A 23,152-nucleotide genomic window follows, 5' to 3' on the forward strand; every position below is an offset into this window, starting at 1 on the left:
TGTAAAAAAAGCAGCCAAAAAAGACCACCACCAGCGCTCTCCTATATGCACAACGTACGCCAGCTCTAGCTAGAGAATAAAAAATACTGCAATCTACAGCCGAGCTTCATTTTCAGCCTATGTCCTCTCCAGGAGCAAAAAAGTGCAAAAAGTTCGGTTGTATCAGGCCCTTGTTAGCCCTATACTCACCTCCTGATACAACCTACGTCTTTTGCTGGAATCGAACCTCTCGCCGCAGTCGAACCTCTATCCGGACGGAACGCAGAAACCAAATCGGGACGTACCTTGAACCTGGCCCATTGCCATCCACTTGTACCCTCAGGCTAGGTATTGCCGTGTGCCACCCTGTTGCTAGGTGCTGCTTGATGAAAGTATTGAGGATTTAATAACTCATATATCCAGAGAAAGTGAGCGGGGTCAGGTGTGATATCATTTTGGGTGACAGAATGAATGCACGGGGCGACGTGAACATGGGCCAAGGCGGGGACGTTACTACCTCCCAGGGGTCCTGCGTGACAAACAGAGAGCATAGCTGTGCCTTATGATGCTCCATCTTGCTGCGGACTTTGTTGGGGCCATTGCCCTACCAGTCCATATCTTTCTGCACAGTCTTGACCTGACCTTGCTTCTCCATCCCCCACGGAGACACTCTACAGCAACTCTGCTTGGGACTGAGCATTGCTTCAAGCAGGCCTTCTCCTCGTTGCTTCATGCAGACCTTCTCCTATTTGCCTGGTCTGGCTGACCTGGTGCTGCATCCATCGAGTGCGCGGGCAATGAGCCTTGGCGGGGAGTTGACATTGCGCCCCTCTCCCCCTCCAACGACAACAACACCAGCGCGAGACCATCACCATACAAGCCGACGATGTCTTTCTACTCATGAAAGCTTGCATGCGCTTCTCCAGAACAGAGTAACGACCTTGTGTGTACTCAAGGCATGTCCTTTACAAAACCTTCGACGCAGCAGCGGACCTCAACACCATCGGGCGAGTCTCCCACGAGGCAGACGATGGTCCCGAAGGATCTACACGCCACACTCCAAGGAGAGTCATGAGTGACTCGAGAAGATCTGATATAACCTCGAGTAGATGCAGGAATCTCTTCCGAACATGTCGTGAACGGCAACCTCTCGACTGCAGTAAGTAAAACCGCTGCGATGATATGAACCATTCTTCGCGAATCGATCAAATTCGTCTCATGAGAAGAGCACAGGCTCCTGATGCATTGCACAATGCCTTTGTATGTAGCGCGGGCCGTGTCGAAGCAACAGATCGCCGCTATGAGCGCCTGCATACATCAATTTGACTTCCTATCGCGCATCTCCCAAATGCGACAACGGAGACATGGCGACTTGGGTCAAGGGGAACACAGAGGCCCCGACAAGGGGCAATGACATTCGCACACAACTTGCTCGTCTCTGCAAGACCACACTCGCCGCAGCAAGCCCCGTGAAGGTTGCTACAACCCTGAGCAGCGAACAACACCACAAGAGCTCTTGCTGTGATGAACAAACAGCTGAGGGAAACCAATGTAGGCAAGTATGACAACAGCGCAGGTTGATGAAGACTGACATCGGCTGTGTAGATGATCAGTCTCAGCGTACCGCAGCTCGATGTCTGCCCCTCTTGCAAGACTTGAAGGGAATTCAGTGCCCCTCCCTGCACAATGCGCACTCTGGTTACAAGATTTTTTGACAATCTTGGTCGAACTGAAAGGGGCGACGAATGCTTTACAATGTCCTCGATCGACTCGTTTGTCCAGTAATGAAAGTCTTTGTTCGTAAACAACACCTCGAGTACGAGACGCCGCCCCGGCCGCAGAGCCATCCCATTACCCAGTCTACCAAAGACTATCGTTGGGTAATGAATCGAAACATCGGGGAGTATTGCCGTCGAAATACAACACCACTTGGCCGAACAAGGAATCACAGGCGTGGATTCGGTTTACTTGAGGATGCTGGCACCTTGTGGTCACCACCGAGCAAGGCCAAAGGCTGACAAAGGCGCTCCCAAATGTATGGTTGAGAGTCCGCGGACGGATTCATACCATTGCATAGCCCAAGTTCCATCTGCAAACCAGCTAACAGGTGTGGTAGATGCAAAACGCAAGATTAGCATCACGGCTTGCTACTGGCCTGCAGAACTGTGGTGTCCGATCATCAGTCCACAACACAGCGCGTGAAGCACCTCGTATCAAGCCCTCGAATGATTACCGGTCTCTTTTTCGTTCAGGGATTCCGTTCTTAAGAGATGGGTGATGGACGAGCAGCCAGAAACGACGGTTCTACTGGTGTTAAGGCTGCCGCTCCTGCAGACAGTGATTCAGGGACTGTATATCGAGGCACATCTCCGTCGGGTACGCTGGTGTTCGATCGTATATCCCAAAGCTTTCTTTGTTTCCGGTCCCCAGAACTAGCAACCATACAGGCAGATGTAGGAGATCGGTATCATATCTCAGGTATTCGGATACCAACATATAAGACTAAGTGCATGGTGCAGTTAAGAGAGGGTTTCTCAGGCCATATCTCGCCGGACGGTGACAAGCTTGAATAAGGAGAACAAGGGGCAAATTTAAAGGGGCCTGGGAGCTCAATGGCACTTTCCTGGGCATCATCTGACTTGGCAGGAAATCGCGATAACAATTCGGCTCCGTCGGAAACTCCTCAAGTACATCTGGTTGCGCTGTATGATGACCTTCTTTTGCTCAAGATGAGAAAAAGAAGGCTCACGTTATTCTGGCCCGGATGATACTCGCAATCGTATTGCTTCTCAGGATCGTTATGAGTTGGGCTCCTCTCAATTTCTCTGGCCAGAAGAATCCATCATACGAGCTAGAACCATGAAAGGTTTCGATACTGAGATACCTTCCTGTAAACGGATGATCGATGCTGCCTTCAACTAGTTTGGGGGTAGCCTAGGGGCTCTCACCCCAAACCAAACAATACTGGCGACTCTTGGTACTGTAAATTCTTAGCCAATGCATGTAGCGGCCATAGGCACTAACCCTTGTAAAGGGTAATGTCTTCACCACTCCAGCCGAAGTCGAGTATGTAGTCTTTCCAGGAAGTGGAGGCTACAACTTGGGCTGATATGACAGCGTGCCTGGGCAATCCAATCCACGACGGGTGATCGAAATATTCGAAGAACTCAAAAAACTGAGAGAACCATCCATCAGTCTGATGTATCCCATTCGGCGATGTCGTCGGCAGTTTATTCTTTACCGGTAAACTCAACATGTTGTCCTATTGCAGATGCGGAAGCACATAGGCCGATGCACGCAAAGTTCATGGACTGAACAGTCCATTCATACATGATTGAAATACGACAATGGGTCATACCGGCAACGAGAATATCGCCAACAAAGGGGACCACCAGCGGAATGCTTTGACCGAGGAAGCCAGGTTGATGCTCCAAATACCCCTTGAGGCGCTGACCGAAGTCTATGATAGGACGGTCATGGTATATGTTCTCCTGAGGATGAATACCGACGCCCGAGTCTGGCACGTGTGGACTCCAGTCGGCAATTGCCGTCAAGGTACCTTGACATGCCGCCGGAAAGCATGCCGTCTATCAGAACCACTGTCCTGGTGGAACCATTATTCTTGTCAAGGTCAACAGCGACCATCTATGAGCTTACTCCAGCAAGGCCGCGGGTTGAGTGGGGCCTAAAAGCCTTGATGTCCATGTCAAAACTCAGCCCACACACCTTCACCATGAAGTATGACAAGAAGAGATGTCACATTCCCTGATGGCACATCCAGTGTGAAGCGGAGACGTGCCGCTTGTCGCTCACGCCCATGTTATGATCACGAAGTACGGGACTCGATGTCGACTTTCCTAGCTCTTACTCAAGCTTAATGCGCTTGTCAAAGCGGCTATGCCAGCCCCCATCATACTGCGTTACTGATGCCTTGTGTGGACAATATCCAAACATTTGGCCCTCATGACAACGCTTGGCCGATGGTCTCACCCAAGAGAGCAACGATGCCATTGCCAATGATGGCCAGCAAAGCGCCCGTCATGGCCTCACAGTTCTGCTTGTGTTCTGTTTGCCAACGAAGGTGGCCGTTACTATGCCGATGCCATCGTCAACGTTCTTGTCAGGCGGAGCGCGATATCGTATGACGGAAGGCCATATGATTACCGGAAGCCTCATCGCTGCAGTTTGAGGCATCGGGCGTCTTCGCGCCATCTATGCTTTCGTATGCAGCCCTGCAAGAGCTTGCGTGAATTCGCGATTTTGGCCTAAGAAGAAAGCATACATCGTAAGCCACGCACACAGAACTCAATGGGGGGATACTTGCGAGAGAAGGCACACGGTGCCAATGAGTATGGCATGCCATCTGCATCTACTCACCTATCGCATTCGGAATCTATGCTCAGGATCCCTCGTTGTGTGTTGTGTGGCGCCTGTCGGCTACCTTTGTGTTGTGATCTTGGAGTCGTTCCGTTCGCGTCCCGTGAGGCGTATAGGCGAATGAATTGGAGCTGGCAGTATGCCATCGTCGTCAGCTATGGGCTTCCGCTTATGCTGCTGGCGCTGGCGACTCGCTGTTAGAAGTGTCTTTAATGTGTAGGATGCCCTATACGCCGCGGCTGATGCTGCCTCCCGCATAGCTTTGGCTCTGGAACCACGGTGTCATTCATCCGCACCATGTTTCTGTGTGCGTACCAGTGCCTGGCGAGGGGTAGCACTGATTCTGATGATGGCAGACATTATCTACGCCTTGCCATACATGATGGAAGGGCGTCCCTTGTGGTGTGTGTGCCCCAGCAGAGGAGGTACCCCCGCTATGAATATTCATCAACGGGGTCTTGGCGAGGTTGCGAACAGGACACGACTGGCTTTCTCGAAGAGAAGCGTCACCCCTGGAGCCGCAAAGAGGCTGAGATACCTGACCAGACACTGAAGATGCCGCTCTCTGTGTTTGGATGTCCAACATTTGGCGGATGGATGAACGGCGAGGTGAGGAGAGGCTCGATATGAAGAAGCGCCAAAGCTCGATCCACAGCGGAGCGGCCAGGAGGCGGACCACGGGAGCAGCAAGGCATAGCTTCATTTATCGAGAAACAAGGACAAGAATAGCGAGAGCTGAGTGCAGAAAACAACAGCACAAGGCCGAAAGTTGACTGATGTCGACATTGGGGTGGGTGGGGATGTTGTGTTGATGAGGGGCTTGGGACAAGCAAATTGCCCGGCATCCTATTCCCCACCAACAGAACCCTGGAAGCTGCTTGCGGACGTGCTCACCATTTGCTCAAAATGAACGTGCAGAAACGCCCACGATGCAGACTTCGAAGCTAGAGTATCAAGGAGGAAAACACCATCTACATGAATGAACGTAGCTGAAGATCTGCTCTACACTGGTTCAGATGTTGCAGCAAATGCATGCCATACAGCGAGAGGGGTCGCTACATGGGTCACGACTATGCTTTATGTCAAATGGCACGTCACGCAACAATGGTACGAGACTTTGGGATCATAATTCATTTCCATGGTCTAAGTGTTGGTGACTATCCAGCTAAAGAGAGAACGATAGATTTCTCAACTATGCCAACGGGGAATATATCGCTATCATGCTGTCCAGATTGTCCATCCAACGCCAGAGCCTGCAGAAGCAGCAAAGTGGCTAGTACTAAACAAAAGAGATGGGCAAAAATAATGGGGTCAGTCCGTTATATGTGAGGCTTCGAAAGGCTAATGAATCATCGTTACGTGGCATGGTGGGAGGCTGTGCTTTTGGAGCCCCATACAGCACGTTGGGAAACGAGGACAGCCTCCCTGCCCGTGACAACGTTAGAGTATCGCCCAATTGGGTGATATCAAAGATGTAGGCTCACGGCTTCGCGTACTGTTGTGTCCATTCTTGAGCCGTCTGAATAGCCTGATTCTTGTTCTCCTTCCACGCCTGGGCGACATCGTTTGCAAGGGGATCGTCCGGGTTGGGCGCGCCCAAAAGAGCTTGAATCGAGAGCAGGATCGTACGAATCTGGAGGGCAGGCGACCAATTACCTGGACATGTCAGCAAAGCCTTGGTAATGTGAAGTGTGACTCCAAACTTACTTTTCAGAACATCAAGGCAGATACGACCCAGACGATCGATGTTGGGGTGATAGATCTTTGTGAGAAAGCGGACCTTGGGCGGCGTCATGGGGTAGTCATCTGGGAGAAATAGCTCCAACTTGAAGACACCGCCTATGGAGGGTTTGTCAGTTGAAAACTTTAACATTACTGGGCACCAGCATACCCTCATAAGGCGACTGGCTAGGGCCGTCAATGGTAACATCGAAATACCTCAGGTTGTCGTCGTGCGGCGTCGCGCTGATTCCTTGAACACTACACAGGGGCCCCAGATCAGTAAAATAGCATGCCATCCCATCGGGAATACCTACGGCTCGTTGACCAGGCGCTCAGTTTCCTTGATGATTCGCTTGGGCAGCGCCATAGCTGATGGTGGGGCAGGATGCCGCTTGTGTAGAGCGAGAGGGGGTGAAGGGTGAAGGCTCGTGTGGAGAAAGCGAATATGCTTTTCGGTACCAGCAAAAGGTGTGGAAGTCTTCTTTATCTGCGTTTGGAGGAGCAAGCCTGTGTCGTCTGGTCTTGGGTAGGGCCTAAGGGCTAGACATGCATGTGTGATGTTGCGTAATCGGCCAGCGGCGCTAGAGACGCCTGGACAGGGGAGCCACTGCCTGCTCCATTACCACTGCCGTCACGACTACACGCGCATGCCCGAGACGGCCAACAACAAGATGGCGGCCACGGCGGGCGGGCCTCTATCAGCGTTCCAGTCGCCGACGTTTGATCGCGATGTCGAGGTCAAAGTAGATGATGAGATCGGCGCTGCCAGCATAAGCCCAGCAGGCCGCGACATCGTCCTTGCCAGCAAAAGCGGCCTCCGCATCATTGACTTGGACAATCTTTTTTCCTTACCTCGTTTCATTCCAAACCAATCGTCGTGGGATGTCGCTGATGTGCAGTGGTCACCCTTTGCGGCACGCGCAGAATGGATTGCTACCACCCGCAATCAGCTCGCGCTCGTATACAATCTCTCCATGCCGTATAACAGCAAAAAAGCACCCATTGAATACACGCTACGCGCCCATGAACGCGCCATTACAGACATCAATTTCTCTGCCCATCATCCAGATCTGCTCGCGACATGTGGAGTTGACAGCTTCGTCTTCATACATGACCTCCGGAGTAGGCAAGCCCCGTTGAAGCTCGCCGACTATACTGCTGGAGCAACCCAAGTTAAATGGAATCGCCAGAATGATAAGATCATTGCAAGCGCCCACGACAAGTACCTCCACATCTGGGATACTCGCCATGGAGCGACTCCCCTCTCGACCATTGCCGCTCATACCACCAAGATCTACGGTATTGACTGGAACCGCAACGACCCAAGCAAAATCATGACATGCTCTTTGGACGCGACCATAAAGCTTTGGAACAATGTAGGCAGGTCTGACCACATCACTGTCCCCCGGCGTGTCATCCGCACTCATTATCCGGTATGGCGAGCGCGCCACACGCCCTTTCCTCACGGGATTCTTGCCATGCCGCAACGAGGAAATTCGAACCTTTGGCTGTACAAACACGTCAACGATAGCGATGCATCAACCTTCAATAATGAGCCAGTTCACGCCTTTCAAAAGCACGATTCTGATGCTCAAGTTCGCGAGTTCCTATGGCGTTCTCGTGGCTCTACTGACCACAGCATCGATAATCGTGACTTCCAGTTGATTTCTTGGGGGACTGACAGGCGCCTGCAACTCCATCACCTCGATCCCAAGCTCCTCGAAAAGGCCGTCGGCTATCGAAAAGGCGAACGGCTTGTCGAAGAGCCCAGTGCGACGCGTAGAGGGGCTACCTACGTATCCTATCGCGATGGTCCCATTCCTACCACTACTGCAGGTGATCGGGACCACTTTGGTCCACCACGCCAACAACGGAAAGGAAATTTGTCAACCTTGCTGCAGAACTATTCCCTCAACGAAGACGTTCACATCCCTCGCTTTCCTGGGCAAACACACGCCAAGATACATCCAGAGATAGTGCAGAGAGAGACCATGACTGCCCAGCCCATTCGCCGAAATGACCCACGTGTTGTTAATCACATAACTTGGATCAATGGAGTCAAATTTGGGGGCGATCGTCACAACAATGTCAATGATATTCACGCTCGACCCAACCAGCAGGATCTTGGCGAGAAATACCCGTACCAGGAACAGAATGACCTAGGCGCTGAAATATCATATGTCGGCAACAAATACAAGAAGCTCGCTTTTGAAGAGATTGACGTGCCGGGCCGCTACATCAAGGTCTCGTTCAACGGGCCCTGGGGCGACTACGATCTTGCAACTGATGGTGCGAAGCTTGTGTTTCTTCGATTTACTATCAGGTTTCCGTCTGCTTATCCCAAAGCTGTTGAAAACGGACAACCCGATTCCATCCGACACAAGATACCAACCCCACTAGACATTGAATTTGAGAGGACAACGGCATCCATCAGCAAAGAACACCAAGAAGAACTAGTCCATAATATGCATCGCATCGCTGCTACCTGTGCTGAACAGGAACGCGAGGCACTGGAAGCAGTACTCTCGTATGCTTTGGGAGAGCGTGCTTTGGACGATAGTCTGGACCTGGGTGAAGACGTTGAGCCACTCGAAGATCTTGGACCCTTGCCGGGAGAAAGCTCCAGCGAAGACGAGGATCATGAGGGCGAGTTTACTGATGACGTGATGCAATCCTCTCATATGAATGCTAATATTCCTCTTCCCATTCAATGCACTGCCCGGTTCTCAGCCAACGGGTCACTTGTGGTTGCAAGGATACCACCAGTAAAATCAACGCCTGGCTCGGAGGTGTTCAGATTTCAGATTGCGAGAAATCTTCGCCAAAGCGGCCTGAAGAACGATATCTTTGATTCTTTTGGTCGCTTTACTTCCCGTCGTGCCGAGGATTCAGATGGAGCGTCGTCTCCATCCTCTTCTGTTGGCTCTTGGGAAACTTCTTCCACTCCATCGTCTTCATCTGGCTCTGATCATGACGGGAATGCACGTATTGGCAACTTTCAGCCTCCTCTGGCTTGGCAGAAATCCATTTCTCGCTTTCAATCACGGAATTCGTTGCCTTCTTCGGGTGGTGTGGCAAAACAGCCATCCAAGACTAAATCCACGGTGTCTATCCTGTTTTCGGCTACAGACGACATGGTTCCGAGCAAGCGTGTACTTGCGGAGGAATACCGAATTTTTGGCCCTGGCCCCATCATTTGCGAGCACAACTCTCAAGTAGCAAGAAGACACGGATTCGAGGATCTTGCCGATATTTGGGTGCTTTGTAAACTAATTTTGAGCAATGAAGTACCTGTGGGGATACTTCCTCAACAATATCGGAGAGACCAGGTCCTTGTGCTGGCCCGAAGGGCTCTTGTAAGGATCAAACGCAAGGACAGTGGGCTCGACCTCGCGTTCGACGAGTCAGAAAGCGTGACCAACCCTCAACTCAATGCTCGGGTCAAGTGGGGTCATCACCCTATTGTCACTTGGCTGATACCTGCACTTTTTGACCACTTCGAGCGCCTGGCAGATGTTCAGATGCTTGCCATGTTGTCTTGCATATTTGCGGAACCTGCTACACGCGAAGGTGTGACATCAGCCATGGCTAAAATGCGGCAATCCCAGCTCCCTATGTCTATGGAAGCACCGGCATTCTCCCTAGACTACTTCCCCTCGTCGGACGCGGCATGGAGTTTGTTCAAGCCCACGATTTCCATCCCACCTACGCCTTCGTATTCACGCTTTGCAACCCCGGTCAATGAATCTGGCTCCCAGAGGTCCGTCAAGAATCTCGATATCTACGGAAGTCATGGGAGTTCAAACGGGCCATGGAGTAGCGACGCATTCCATTCGGACCCCGTTACACCTTACTCAACTGGCAACACGCCACCCCTCTTGTCTCAAATACCTCCAATTAGAAACGCTCACACAGCAAATCACACTCCATATGGCACATCGCCAGAGAATAACCACACAGCTCATAAGAAGAGCTCGACTGCAAACTTTGCGAGTGCTGTAGCAGCGTTGTCACGGCCTTTTTCAAACGCAATGTCTTCTTCACCTCCGGTCAGATCACGGATCGAAGATCTCTCTACATCCGCGCCGACCAGTGGGGTGACTTGGGGAACAACGACATTTTATGGAAGTGACTCTCACGACCAAAACAACATGGCAGCTCCACGCGCAAAGCAAGGAAAGCGCGCAAGCTTTGGACAATCTGAGCACGTCGATATCAACTACATTGGCGAATCCGACTCAGATTACGAAAAGGTGGATGATGAAGGCAGCTACGCCACGACAGGTGTCAAAGAGCGTAGTATGCCCGGCACGCCTCGAGAGGGCGATGGTGGCAGGGCTATCAAGGTCACACTCAAAAATCAAGACCAGTTCGATGACGAGGCATGTTTCAGTCGGCCGTTACTAGATGCAAGTAAAGATTGGCTACATCGTGTTTGGCGAGAGCAGTATGCTGAGATGCTGAATCGGTGGGGTCTAGTCAGTGCTCGAGCTGAAGTACTCAAGTTTAATGGGCTTGTTTCGTACTTTCCAGTCGAGTATTCTCGTACCAGCTCAAAGTCTGGCTCGATTTCACTCGCAATCAAACGGTCGAGCGATGATGAAGAAGAGGATGAGAAGATAGCTCAACGCGTGTCAAGAGCCTCGACAACATTAGTGCCTCCAACACCCACTACAGTGCAATCGAAGCGCCTATCTGGTGCATCTCCAAAGCACTTTTCCTTCAATCCAGAGGCTACAGAGTTCCAGCCAAGCACCATAACAAACATCCTGTCGGAAGAACAGATAGCGGACCTGCCTATGGATGCATTCATTCCTCCAGAGCAATACTTGCGTCTCTCAATACCAGTTCGCACGCCCACTGCAGAGCTTGACGAGAGCCTTGCCGGATTAAGCACATCACCTGCTCAGTCCAAACTGCAACCACCCCCGAGCCGGTCCAGCAGGCCAAGTCTCTCACGGGGCACATCCAACGTCTCCGGTGGCTCATCGTGGCGCGAAGGCCGCCCAGCCCCCATCGTTAGCACCGAAATCTCCAAGCCCGCAGAAATAGAAACCACCTACAGCTGCAGCATCTGCTGGATCCGCGTCTCGGGCCTCTTCAACCTATGTCCTGCGTGCGGCCACGTCGCACACATGGACTGCATGGGCGACGAAATCGGCGTCGACGAAGGCGAATGCATCGTCGGCTGCGGCTGCGGCTGCGGTCTCGAAGACGATGACGAGCGCTCCAGAATGGAAGCGTACATCGAGGGTGTCCGTGCCGCGCATGCTGAAGGCAGCACCTGGGAAGACGGCAGCGAGTGGATGCCCAGCGGCACCACAACGCCTGCTTTGTACTCAGAGAGCGCGTATGGCGACTTTATGACGGGTGGCGCGAGTAAGATGATGGGGAGTGGGGATCGGAAGAAAGAGAGAGCGACCGGCTTAAGGCGCAGAGATGTGGTGAGTCCTACGCCTACTAAGACGAAGAAGAAGAGTAAGAAGAAGGTTAGGGCTTCGGGGTTGAGTTATTATTGAGGTTGAGGGAGTGTGTGTTTTTTTATTTCGTCCGTTTTTCGTTGTTTTTCTTGGAGTTTTTGTGGGGTTTATGCGAGAAATGGCGGTGTTGTATGATTACGCAGAGTTGATACCCCCCCCCCAATGATGTATACATTTGCCATGGGCCATGTAATACAACTGGAACGTTTTGTTTTGGTTTTTCTTATCTCTTCTTCTTCTTCTTCTTCTTTCTCTTTTGTCACAGGCTCCCCCCCCCCCTTTTTTCTTCTTCTCTTTCTACCGTTTCACGTGCTAACGGAGTTCAGTAACCACTGATGTAATACATTATCATGTATCAGTATTTTCTTTTCTTGAGAGATATGCAGAAAACCTGTATGGCGTACTTTTTGGAAGATCCAAGCAAGTGTATCTGCTATCGTGTGCGTTCGCAACGAGGAAAAAGGTTAACGGAGGAAAGTTTGAGGGATTGAGGCTGTGGATTACACACACAAAGAGTTCATGGTATTTCTACCTCTAGTCGGGAATCATCAAGACTAGCTAGCCACGTATGATACCATCATTTACTCCTAAAATGCTAGCACCTGAGAGATGATAGTGAACATGAATGAATTCTGACTTGTTCTTCATCCGGCCCACTTTGCTCTCTTAAAAGAGCCAAGGGCAACAAAAAAACGACCCTCATGATCTCCCCAACTCACACACAAGTCTATAGATCCCTTTCCAACTGACCCACCACTTACTTCAGCGCCTTCTCCGCCTTTTGGGCGGTGTTCTTCAAATCCTGGAGCTCACCCTTTGCCTGGCCCTCTGTGTTCTTCAGGCTCTGGTTGTAGAGATAAATACGACCGACCTGAGTCGCACCGACGCAAAAGACGAGGAAGTTGACAGCAGCCAAAGCGATGTTCTTGGGGCGGATGACGAAGCACCAGCGGGTCCAGATAGCGCCTGTGCACATGAGGGCAAAGTTCTGGGTGAAGGAGAGGGATTCGGCGGGGCGGGAGAAGTCGGAGGCGCCGGCGAGGACCATGCCCCATTTCATTACGGGAGCCCTGCAGAAGTGAGTCAGTACATATTGACATTCATATGCTGTGCTTCGTGTTTGGCAAAAGGTGTGTATTTTGGCCAGCGTCACTTGCGCACGCGACGCTTCGGACATTGCGGGGGGGAAAGTTTGGAAGCCGCCAATCTTTCCCTCCCCAAAAGAAAAACGTGCGTTTTTTGTCGCAAATGGTTGAAAGACTACGGGAAAGGGCGAAGCAGTGCGTACCAGAAATGCACAGTCTTTGGGCCGATGGGACTGTTCCAGAACTTTTGGAAGCCAGCGGGCTCGGCACCGGCAGCCGTGTTGACTCGTCGGCGGGCATTTGCGCGTTGGAAGAAAGGTCGGAAGGAGCTGAAGATGCGGGAGCCGGGGCGGAACGACATGATTGCTGTGTATTCTGTTTCCTCTCACTCTGTTGTCAGGAAAGGAAGAGGCGGGGCGTGGTCCGGAGGAGGGTGAGTGAGGTCCGGAAGCAATTGACGAATGCTGAGAGTCGTTTGTCGTTGGCGGCGATGTCGGGCCTGAGGGTTCGTCAGATGGGACAAATCCGGGATTAAACAATGGCGCTTCGTTGCTCCGACGGTGTTAGGCTACTTTGGGTATAGTGCGTTCCTGGACGGGGGCCAGCTCGACGAACATTGAATGTCGGCGCAGGCGGGCGCTTTTGGAGGGTGACGACACCTCCCTCCAGTTGATACCCTTTCACGCAACCGATCTTCACGCCCACGTTTCTCGCAATGGCCTCGAAAGCATTTGGAAATGGGCTCAAGGAGCTGCGCTTCCTGTTTTGCCAAACTAGCGAGCACAGCGCTGCGACAAGGTATGCGCTTTCACGATACAATATGTTTTGAGCGAGGGGAGTTGCAAACGCGATTGCGCATGATGGGGTGGCTGGTGAAGGAATTGTAGCTGACGGAATGATACAGGAACTTCCTCACCCGAAGCTATCCCGCCATGAAGAAGGCCAACCCGTCGATTCCCATCATGATCCGAGAAGCCAGCGGCACCGAGCCCACAGTCTTTGCGAGATTCGGTGCGTAGAAACGTAATAGAAAGAGAGAAGAGGACAAGGAATGCTAATTACGGATTACAATTTTAGATTTCGGAAAGGAGAGGAAGCTGCCGCTCAAGGGCCTCGACGACAAGGCCATTGAGCAACAAGTATCGGAACTAGTGCAGAAGGGCGCATGAGAAATGCGATTGGAAAAGCAAGGAAGAAATGACTAAAAGGGACGACATCACATACGATTGAATTCAAGAAAGCCTACTATAGGCTATTCTCTGTACATCCGTCTTTGAATCAACATATACAACAACAAAAAACATCAATTTGGCTCCCCCTCCCTCCGTCTCGTTTTCCCCTCTCACACACATCCTCCCCCCCTCCCCTACCCTTTCAATCCCTCGTACAACCCCGTACCCACATTCTTTATAGCCACCAATCCAAAACCCTCCATCACCCTTACTCACATACACCCATAAAGTATGAAACAACAAACAAACATCCACATTTACTCTCTCCCTCTCAATCACATCTCAATCACACACCAACCCACTAGTCCCTTGTTCCCTTCCCCCCTTTTTTTGTACAACAAAGCATACCCACGTTCACCCGTCGATACCGAACCTTGATCAAATTTTCACATGCAGGATCGCGTCATGATGCTTGGGCCAAGTTACACGGGGGGAGGGGGTTTGCATGTGTGTGTGTGAGGTGATTGAAAGAGCATGTGATCAAGTGGACATGTGACGAGTCTTTTTTTTTCATACGTATGTGTGTGTGTGTGTGTGTGTGTGTGTTTGTGTGTATGCTAGGAAATAGATTAGAGGGAGTATAATCTTTTTTTTGATAGGGGCTGTGGTGGAATAGGCGGGATTACGATTATGCTAGGGTCCGCAGAGTATATTCTAGCTGTATATCAGTATATCAGAATCGTTGATTTCCAGCATGTTTTCGAAATATATTTTTTTTTCTTCTTGTTGACTTAGTTAATCGTTCGTGTTGTCATTCGCAATCTTTCACCTCTCACCTGACCATCACGTTTTTTTTTTACCTCTTGCAATTTAACTTTCAATAGTAGGACAAGCTCATGTAACTCAGGTACAGAGAGACGTCAGAGGACCCGGCTTCCATGATTTCCTATCTAGGCATAGGCTATTTGTCATACCCATCTTTTCGGAAAGCCGCATTTTTCAAGCGAGAGGGGTATTTAGAAATGCACATGTTATCTTCCTTCGTTTGGACTAGCTATTGTTGTACTATGCAGGTACGTAGAAGGAAAAATTGCCGAATTTGGTATTACATAGAATTGCGTACTCCCGTTGCATCTTGATCTCGCCCACTGATCAAGTTCGAGGAGAGGGGTGTTTGTGGCGGAGTGAAGGAAAGAAAGATATTGTGTATCGTCAGAGGTATCTAGTGCGACTTACTGAACTACATGTTGAAATGACCCAATTGCGTAACGTTCTGGAACCTGTTCCAGTGCTACTGCAACAGTAGGTTCTAAAACATTACTTTTTCTAGAAAAACAGGTTATTTCCGGCAACCTGTCAGGTCTCGTGGGCCATTGAAAGGTGTTACTGAACACCCCTGGTCCTGCCCAAGTACAATTGGCCTTGTATACGTATCACCCTTTATGCCCAAACGCCAATCGAGTAGTTGATTAAAATGAATAATACAATGATTTTACAATCATCCCAGAAGAATCTCCCAGTTCCAATCCTTCATGACTCCCAGCCAATGCAATCGCCCCTTGACTGTGACCTCTGGATCCATTGAACTCAGATGGGAACTTGATGTCTGCTCCCACTGTCGTGTATCACTCCAGTTGAGCTCGTCTACCAAGTCAAACTCGTCATTTCGCATAGGTGTATACGACAAGAAGCTTTGTGCGCGAGTGTCATCCACTTGCATGGCCATGCGCTCTGCTGCGGATGCGTCTCGTCGACTCCATACTTCTTTTGTGACTTCCAAACACCGTTCTATTATTCCCAACTTCATGCGCGAAGACATGAGTTCCCAGCGGTCTTTGACCCATTCACGCTCCTCAGGACTGGTAGCCTCACAGCCAGCTGCCATGAGGGGGTAGATGTGTACAATGATTGAGCGGGAGCGTGGGTCAACTGTCGCCAAGCCGCACAGAACCTTCTTTGCCAGCGCACTCGAAGACTGTGACGGAATCTCCGGAACAGCCTGGTGTAGATATAATAGCGTTGCGTTTTGGTAGGCGATTGCGGTTTTTATCGTGTCATGCGGGCTTGTTGTTTCGTCCTCGGGGTCTTCGATGAAGGAAGGTGGAATCCAGTCTTCGAGCTGGGACTTGAGCTGCATAGCCTGCGAGATGATTGTAGGTCCATTGCCGTTGGACTTTCGCACCTTCCTGACAAGATTTGCCACGCGACCAATAATTGGGAACAGAGTGTGCGCACAGCCCATCAACGGGTCAAGAGTTGTGTCTGTCTCGCCAGCTCCGTAAATGCATTCTTGAACGGTATCGACATCGTAAGTTTCATCTTCGTCGGTGGATGTCAAGCGAGCAAGGACGTCCATATATGTCCAGGCGTTGCAAAGAAATTTCAAGCGAGTCCAATCCTCACCCTTCATAGGCGTTAGGCGGTGTTGTATGAGTGCTTGGTTGATCAAGACTTTTGCGCCTTTGATATGGTTGATGCCCGTGCTGATGTGTTGATCCCAAGACTCGGCAAAAGCCAGTACTAGGGTGGTAGAGATGGCTGCATCGACACGCATGTTGGGTAGGCCTGCAGCCAGGGCGTGGACTGCACTCCGCATATGATCGATCCCTTGAATGCGCAGAATGGGAATGTCTTTGGACTGGTGAAAAGATGTCATGGAGACAATTGCGTGATAGAGGGCAGGACATTCTCGTGTCAGAGGCCAGATTAGAGTTCGCCATGGATTCTCGGTTGGACCATCTTTGACAGACAGCACGCCGCATGTGTCGCGATGGTAGCGACGTGACAAAGACTCTGCTGAAAGAGAAGAAAGCTGTACTTGAGCAGGTATTCGGCAGGTAGGAGAGTCTGATGAAGATGAGCTTGAGCTGGATGAGGCAGGCGAGGGCAGTGGTAGGGTCCAGTTTCCCGGATCTTGACGAACGTAGCGCACTAGTTCTTCGTTGTCGTAGTCCTGATCGGTTGGCGGTGGCGGAGTTAGACCGGTGGGCTGGTAGAAGGCTTCATGCTGAGTTAGGAACGACGAGTATTCTTCTGGTGGCACACTGAGGTCTGTTCCCGGCATTAGGAGATCTACAAGGCGGGGTGATTGACCAGACGAGACGCTGGAATCGGCTGTCCCCTGAGTTTGTGCTGTGCCTGTGCTTTCCGCCCCAAAGGTACTGCATGATGCTAGGGATGCTTGTGCGTGTGAGTCGACAGGCGATGTCAACTGAGGTGTTGTTATGAAAGGGGATGCGGAGGGGGCGGCGGACAAGTTTTCTGCTAGTTGGACTAGTTCGAGTGGAGGCTGAGGGAATGATGGGCCTGTAGGGGAAGCATGCATGAAGTGGTAAGGCGGTTGAGGCTGGAGCAAATGTGAATTGGGAGATACACTAGTGAATTCATGTTGGCGACCGTGGGTGGTGGTGGTGGTGTGGTCTTGGGGTGGTGAGTGGGTAGAGGCGGGTATGTTGTCTACACTTGTTAGGAGGGACTTGCTACTTTGATCAAGCAACCGACCTTTGCGTGACTTGGCATTCGATTTCCCCCTGATGATGGGCTCTTCGAAAGGCCTCCACTTGAAGTCCTTCTTGTAGCCACCGCATGGGACTACACGCCGGGCACACTGGTCGCAAGTGGGCTTCTTCTCGTCACATTTCAAGCGCTTTGCTTTACATGTGATGCATCCTAGGCCAAAGGCATCAGCATTGGTGGTTTAGCGGGGAATGGCCACATGTTGGGTGTCGGTGAAGAGGATAAGGCGGGGAGAATCAGGGCGTACCGTTGCGGCTTTTGGTCTGCTTCCTCTTGTTGAGAAGAGCATTGGCCGATGGTTGTGAGGACATGTTCTTGCCAGACTTTACGTCAGCTCGGGCATTCTCCGGGAGGACTAGTTGTAGTAGCGGAGGGGCGGGACCAGCGGTAGCGTCCGCTGTGGGCAGGAAGGGACAAGAGGGCTGGGTTGCTGCACCAGCTTTGGGGCAGACTGTGTTTTCATATGCAGTTACATGAGGGCAAGGCGTCGGCAACGGTTGCAAAGAGGCGTGGCAGGATGGAAAAGTGAGGTAGCAGTAGATAAGCAGCACGGAAGGATGGGGTCGCTAAAGTGGAGCTGAAGCTGGGGGAGGTGGGCAGCTACTTGGCTAGCGCAATGGCTATCGAGCGGGCTTGGGAACCAGTCGTGGGGAACACCAAAGTGAAGAGCAAGAGCATGGTGAAGCATGGGCAAGCCGGAGATTGCGGCTTGTGGTGTTGCCCAAGTCGGTGCCGATGGCCTACGCGTCTATGTACTCGAGGCTAGACAGGCGTGCGACAGCATCGAAGGAGTCGAGAACCCAGAGTTGTTTGGGACGTGGTGCAGACGTGATCGCCGCCATTCTGTAACCAGGACCCTGCACTTGTTCACCGGCCTGTTGAACCGCTCCACAAACGGCCCTCAGCCTTGTGCCGGAAGCGATGCGAGACGGGTCGAGGCGGCGCACGAGTGGGAGGGCTAGTACACGTACACGTATATCTACACACACACACACCCAAGCAAAGGGGGGAGGGGGACAAGCAACTCAGGCTGGGTGAGTCTTGTGGGAGTAAGCATGTAGAGTAGGTACTGTCTGTATACTTGGATAGATGTAATGAATGAATGAATGTACTGGCTCCGATATACGACAGGATAAGTAAGTATAGCGGCGACTCATGCTTGTGCGGGCATCAGGCGGCAGCCCGAGTCAGCGGCGTGTCCATGTCCATGGCCATCAATCAAAGTCACGTGCCGGGCCGCCCAATCACAGCCGGCTACCTTCTCCTGGGAACCAAGCGACAGGCGACTCTTGGTTTTGCTTTTCACAAATCTTGTGCCGACCATGTAGCCATCTGCACATGGTTCTTTAACTGGGCCGCGGACATGAGCGATGCGCCTCCGCGTTCTAGAAACCGGGCACGGCTCGCTCTGGTGGGGATGTGGGTAAGTAGAGGCGAGCGGTCCGCAATAGCGTCATCAGCCAGTCGTGCCCTAGACAAAGAGAGGCGCGTGTCGAGCCGCACAAAAGAGAACAAGGGACGATCAATAACAAGCCATGCGCTTACATAGTGATAGCCATGTACATGTTGATGTACACTACTTGGCTGTATGGCGTATTGTACTAGTGTGAATATCATAGACATGTCAGACTGGCGTCGTGGCGGCGGCGGCTGTGCTAAGAGCTGCAGCTAATGAGCGGACGTCATCTTCTGATCGCCCTGATGCGGCACAGGGACCGCGCAGCTGCAACCTCTCCACCCAACAGCCATCCAGGCCTTGCAGACAGGGATATCTGCCATGCTTGACGTGCAGCTGTGCAGCCCGCCTGTTGTGCCCAGCCCCTGCTCCCCTTATGTACTATATCCCCTCCGCCATGCAGACGCCCTGTTGTGATTGTTGTTGTTGTTGTCGTTGTCGCCGTCGCTGTTGCTGTCGCTGCCGCCGCCGGTATGCTGCCAAGGCTGCACACTGACATGATGAACGACAAGCCAGGCCCGCTCGCAAGGAGGGCAAGCAAGAGACAGAAGATTGCCAACTTCTTCAAGTCATGGAAGCACCGCCAATCCCAGTCTCGCGACAAGAACATGGTACGCTCATTACCACCCTACAACCACCCTACAACATACAACACTGGCCCGCTAATGTCATCTTCCCTCTGCAGGCACCCACCAAGCATGTCCATGACACTGGTCCGACCCCGCCACCCGTAAACACCACCGCCCCCGACCATGGTAGCAATGCCCCCGCCAGCCATCCCGACCTCCATGGCCTATCAACACCCAAACCTACTCCCACACCACAGCCACAATCAATACCACCACTACCACAATCATCACCACCACCGCAAGACACTAGCCCGCACCAGACCGACCCCTTGACCGACACCCAGCTTCACGTCCTTTTCGCCGGCGCCCCGCAATTCCGAGTCGCAAAGGTCAACGGCTGCCGCACCCCTACAGCCTCGTTTCCTTGGAGCGTCCAGGCTCCTCCCACAAAAGACGCGACTGACGTTGCCCCTCTTGCGGAACCTGCCTTCTCCGCCGCAACACTGCACAAGCATACTCTCAAGGCCCAGCCCCTTGACGAGACCCCAAAAGAATACAATGGATATGCAGTCGACGCGGTCGAAACTCCTTCTATGCTTGGAACTCAGGGCATCGAGCCTGGAACAATTGGCTTCGCCCACTTTCTCGAGTTGCCCGAGTCTGATGTCCTTCTCAGCCAACCCCAAGCATCCCAATCCGCTGCCGACTCGACCGAGGCGATCAAGAATAAGGAATTGTTACATACCAACCCGGAGCGTCTGGGTATCCGCTCAGTCGACCTCCGCCTGATATACGACCGCTTGGGCGAGTTTCAGGACATGTACGAGGCATTCCACGACAGCCCCGAGCCCATGACTATTCTCAACACTCAGACGTCTGGGGACCTGTATGCCAACTTGTTCACCAAGTTCCTGACACCCCCTGGCTACGACGGCGCGACCGACGATCCCACTGGAATGCAAACACAGATTGCCGCCTTACTTAGAGTTCTAGACTTGAAGGGAGTTTGGTACGATTTTAGCTTGGTCGAGTGGAGGATTAGGCTGGGCCAGATATTGTGGAGTGAACCAGAGCTGGTACCCGAGCACGAGCACGACACACAGCCCCTGTGGACTGAGCGCGAGATTCTGCTCCTCCAAATCACCTTGGCGTGCGAGCTGCTGCTCCGACTAGATGCCTACACAAACGCCGACGCCGCCGATGCTGCCGTCCGACTGCGCATCAACCCTCAGGATGTCGAAGCGTTTCTTCAGTTCAAGACTCGAAAGATTGATTGGGATTTGGTCCTTGCCCGCACATTTCTGGACAACATTGCTATCATGGGAGGCTCCCAAACGTCTCCTAAACCCAAGTCGGGTGGCTTGCTATCTCTGTTCGCCGAGAATGCCCACCACGAGATGCCCCAATCAGACCTTATCTTGTTTCCACAGCACCAGACGCGGCAGATCTCCGGCCTTCTTCACTTTGCCACTGTTATACAGTGGCCTGGCCTAGACGTTGTGTCCGCCCAACTTGTTCGCAAGTTGGCGCCACAGATCAAGAGCGAGGACACCACACCATCATCCCCAAGCGGCAGGTTGACAAGCCCAGAATCCCCTTCTGGCTTCAGTGTATACGCAACCCCTTTACAAACTCCACCAGCCTCCAGCTTTCAAATGGAGAGCTACTTTGGGCAAACTTCAAAGCCAGCGCTAGAGCGCAACAACTCTCGAGCTTTCCACATGGCCCTTACCCCTACATTGCCAGCTCTCGAAGACCAGTCCACGGCCTTTGTCAACAACGTTGGTGGGTGGCTAAGCCGGTCATACCTCACGGGACTTGTCCTCCCTGGAGAGGCTATTTCGCACCTGCTCATCTCCACACTACTCGAGAATGATGAGATTGCCGTTGCCAGCCTCGGCCACTCTGCCAATCTATATGGGGGGTTCACTTTCGGCGACAGGACTTTCTGGAGCAAGAACTCCATCGTTGGGCGTATCTTGGCTTGTGTAAAGGGTTCCGCCGAGTGTATGGGCTGGGTGTCTTGCCCGAAACTGCCGGAGAATCCAGCTGAACGTTGGTACTCTATTCACAGTGAGGTTCTCCCCTACGAAAATCGCGTGCAGGAGAGAGACGGTGCCGATATCGTCTCACGAGACTCTGCAATTGTACCTGGAGATTCTCCTACTTCTGTCAAGTCAGAGGACTTTGTCCTTCCCCGGGATCTCGACTCGACGCCAACCTCTTCTCTTGGATTTTCGCAATGGGAGCTTGTCCCAATGAACGCCGATCTCATCGATGGTGACAGCTTGACAGGACCATACTCCGAGAGCGATATATACTCTCCATCTATGACATTTGTTTCAGCTGACGGATCGGCCAGCCACACACTAACGCTTTCCTACGATATCCAGTTTATAACTTCGTGGCCATGCACACCAGCAGCATCTGGGCCCGCGTCTACGCATCGGCCAAGGGTTCTGAGACGCTCCGTCACAGGGACATTGTCAAGATCTTCATCGAAACATAGCGAAACCATGTCCCGTCGCAATAGCCATGGCTTCGAGCCATTACTATCACATCCGCCAGACGCCCCTACCAACGAACCAAAACGCATGTACGATGTGCCCGACGAAGCGGCTGGCGAAGGAATCGCAACAGGCAACAAGCATCTGGATGCGCATTTACTTCACAAATTGTACTCGTATAAAATCATACCTGTGACCGACATTCTGGATGCAGACTTCCTCCTCCCCTTTGAGCTGCACACGTCAAAGTCGAGCGAACGCATACTCGCTCTATCCCAGAGCGATTATAGCGAAGCAGACACGATCCGCGAGACCAAGAAAGCAGTACTTGTCCTCGACGCCCGCGCATCCTGGGACCTCGAAGTCCTGGCCCGCGCTTGGTGCGCCGAGAGGGGTCTCCATGCTCTTGTTAGCCGTGTGGGGAGAACGTGTCTCGCCTGTTCGATTCGTGAGGCGAGGGGTTTGGGAATTCATATCGTTATAAGGGTTTAGAATGGATGGACGCTATTTCTTTTTCGATTTTACCTATTATTGATGAATTTTTTAATCTGGGCCTCTTTTTTTTGGGCACTACCTGGCGTTTGCATGTAATTATGCAAGATACCCCCTCCCCGTCTTCGGTTCCCCTTCCCAAGTTGAGAATGCAAAATCAGACACTATATATTCTTCTATCTTCGGTTGTGTGCACGAGGAGTAGTAGGCAAACGAGAATGATTTTCGACGGTTAGTTGGTATAGTTACTGTACATGTGAAATTTATCTTTGTGTTTTTAGGCACGATTTATTTAGGCTGTTGTGTTCACATGAAAAGAAAACCCCCACGACATCCACTCTCGTCACTTAATCAATTTTTCCCTTTCGGCTGCGCCTTCAACTCCCCCCTTCATTTTTGCCATTTTCGTATCCCGTTGCTATGAATAACAACCATGGGCGTCGCAGCCTTCCTCTATAAGAGTAGAGCGAGGCTGTGTAGAATTAAAATTGTGGCTTTGCGCTGGTCGCCTGGTTTTAGAGAAGAAGAAAGAGAGAGAAGAAAAAAAACGTGTGTGTTGGGGCCTCCCGCGCACGCGCACGCGCACTCGGTTACTACTAAGTAGTAGTAGTAGAAGAAGAGCTACTAACGAGCTTTTAAATCAGGGGGGGGGGGGGCGTGCGCTGCGTGCTGCTCCCCCAAAGGAGAATTAAACTAAAGTTGCACATACGTACCGTACCCTCTTTTCTGTCCCCGGACACTTTGACGCCTTCCCCCCCCCCCACCCCCTTTTTTTTTTATCTTTTTTTCGAAATCGT

General features: G+C 51.8%; 9 protein-coding genes across 9 annotated transcripts; 3 read left to right on the forward strand and 6 right to left on the reverse strand.

Annotated features, from left to right (window-relative positions):
- Window positions 1-323: 323 nt before the first annotated feature.
- COCMIDRAFT_107672 (uncharacterized protein) lies at window positions 324-530 on the reverse strand (the record flags this gene model as incomplete). The annotated part of the gene is made up of 1 exon (XM_007694424.1): window positions 324-530. The coding sequence occupies one exon, from the start codon at window positions 528-530 to the stop codon at window positions 324-326; it is 207 nt and encodes a 68-aa protein (XP_007692614.1).
- Window positions 531-2,998: 2,468 nt separating this feature from the next.
- On the reverse strand, window positions 2,999-4,021 carry COCMIDRAFT_40870 (uncharacterized protein; the record flags this gene model as incomplete). Its single annotated transcript, XM_007694425.1, has 3 exons — window positions 2,999-3,154; window positions 3,234-3,439; window positions 3,970-4,021. The coding sequence occupies 3 exons, from the start codon at window positions 4,019-4,021 to the stop codon at window positions 2,999-3,001; spliced, it is 414 nt and encodes a 137-aa protein (XP_007692615.1).
- Window positions 4,022-4,642: 621 nt separating this feature from the next.
- COCMIDRAFT_30263 (uncharacterized protein) lies at window positions 4,643-5,059 on the reverse strand (the record flags this gene model as incomplete). The annotated part of the gene is made up of 1 exon (XM_007694426.1): window positions 4,643-5,059. One exon carries the CDS (start codon window positions 5,057-5,059, stop codon window positions 4,643-4,645), a length of 417 nt encoding a protein of 138 aa, XP_007692616.1.
- Window positions 5,060-5,836: 777 nt separating this feature from the next.
- Window positions 5,837-6,445, reverse strand: COCMIDRAFT_107671 (uncharacterized protein; the record flags this gene model as incomplete). Its single annotated transcript, XM_007694427.1, has 4 exons — window positions 5,837-6,012; window positions 6,064-6,195; window positions 6,248-6,336; window positions 6,393-6,445. 4 exons carry the CDS (start codon window positions 6,443-6,445, stop codon window positions 5,837-5,839), a joined length of 450 nt encoding a protein of 149 aa, XP_007692617.1.
- A 304-nt stretch (window positions 6,446-6,749) lies between these two features.
- On the forward strand, window positions 6,750-11,597 carry COCMIDRAFT_107683 (uncharacterized protein; the record flags this gene model as incomplete). Its single annotated transcript, XM_007694428.1, has 1 exon — window positions 6,750-11,597. The coding sequence occupies one exon, from the start codon at window positions 6,750-6,752 to the stop codon at window positions 11,595-11,597; it is 4,848 nt and encodes a 1,615-aa protein (XP_007692618.1).
- Window positions 11,598-12,153: 556 nt separating this feature from the next.
- COCMIDRAFT_30265 (uncharacterized protein) lies at window positions 12,154-13,004 on the reverse strand (the record flags this gene model as incomplete). The annotated part of the gene is made up of 3 exons (XM_007694429.1): window positions 12,154-12,160; window positions 12,320-12,628; window positions 12,847-13,004. The coding sequence occupies 3 exons, from the start codon at window positions 13,002-13,004 to the stop codon at window positions 12,154-12,156; spliced, it is 474 nt and encodes a 157-aa protein (XP_007692619.1).
- Window positions 13,005-13,358: 354 nt separating this feature from the next.
- COCMIDRAFT_107686 (uncharacterized protein) lies at window positions 13,359-13,812 on the forward strand (the record flags this gene model as incomplete). Its single annotated transcript, XM_007694430.1, has 3 exons — window positions 13,359-13,441; window positions 13,548-13,654; window positions 13,721-13,812. 3 exons carry the CDS (start codon window positions 13,359-13,361, stop codon window positions 13,810-13,812), a joined length of 282 nt encoding a protein of 93 aa, XP_007692620.1.
- A 1,501-nt stretch (window positions 13,813-15,313) lies between these two features.
- Window positions 15,314-17,642, reverse strand: COCMIDRAFT_107681 (uncharacterized protein; the record flags this gene model as incomplete). Its single annotated transcript, XM_007694431.1, has 3 exons — window positions 15,314-17,271; window positions 17,317-17,484; window positions 17,579-17,642. 3 exons carry the CDS (start codon window positions 17,640-17,642, stop codon window positions 15,314-15,316), a joined length of 2,190 nt encoding a protein of 729 aa, XP_007692621.1.
- Window positions 17,643-19,260: 1,618 nt separating this feature from the next.
- Window positions 19,261-22,355, forward strand: COCMIDRAFT_107680 (uncharacterized protein; the record flags this gene model as incomplete). Its single annotated transcript, XM_007694432.1, has 2 exons — window positions 19,261-19,398; window positions 19,473-22,355. The coding sequence occupies 2 exons, from the start codon at window positions 19,261-19,263 to the stop codon at window positions 22,353-22,355; spliced, it is 3,021 nt and encodes a 1,006-aa protein (XP_007692622.1).
- Window positions 22,356-23,152: the final 797 nt, after the last annotated feature.

Source organism: Bipolaris oryzae (genome assembly GCF_000523455.1).
Source record: "Bipolaris oryzae ATCC 44560 unplaced genomic scaffold scaffold_216, whole genome shotgun sequence".
Classification (NCBI taxonomy): Eukaryota; Fungi; Ascomycota; class Dothideomycetes; order Pleosporales; family Pleosporaceae; genus Bipolaris; species Bipolaris oryzae.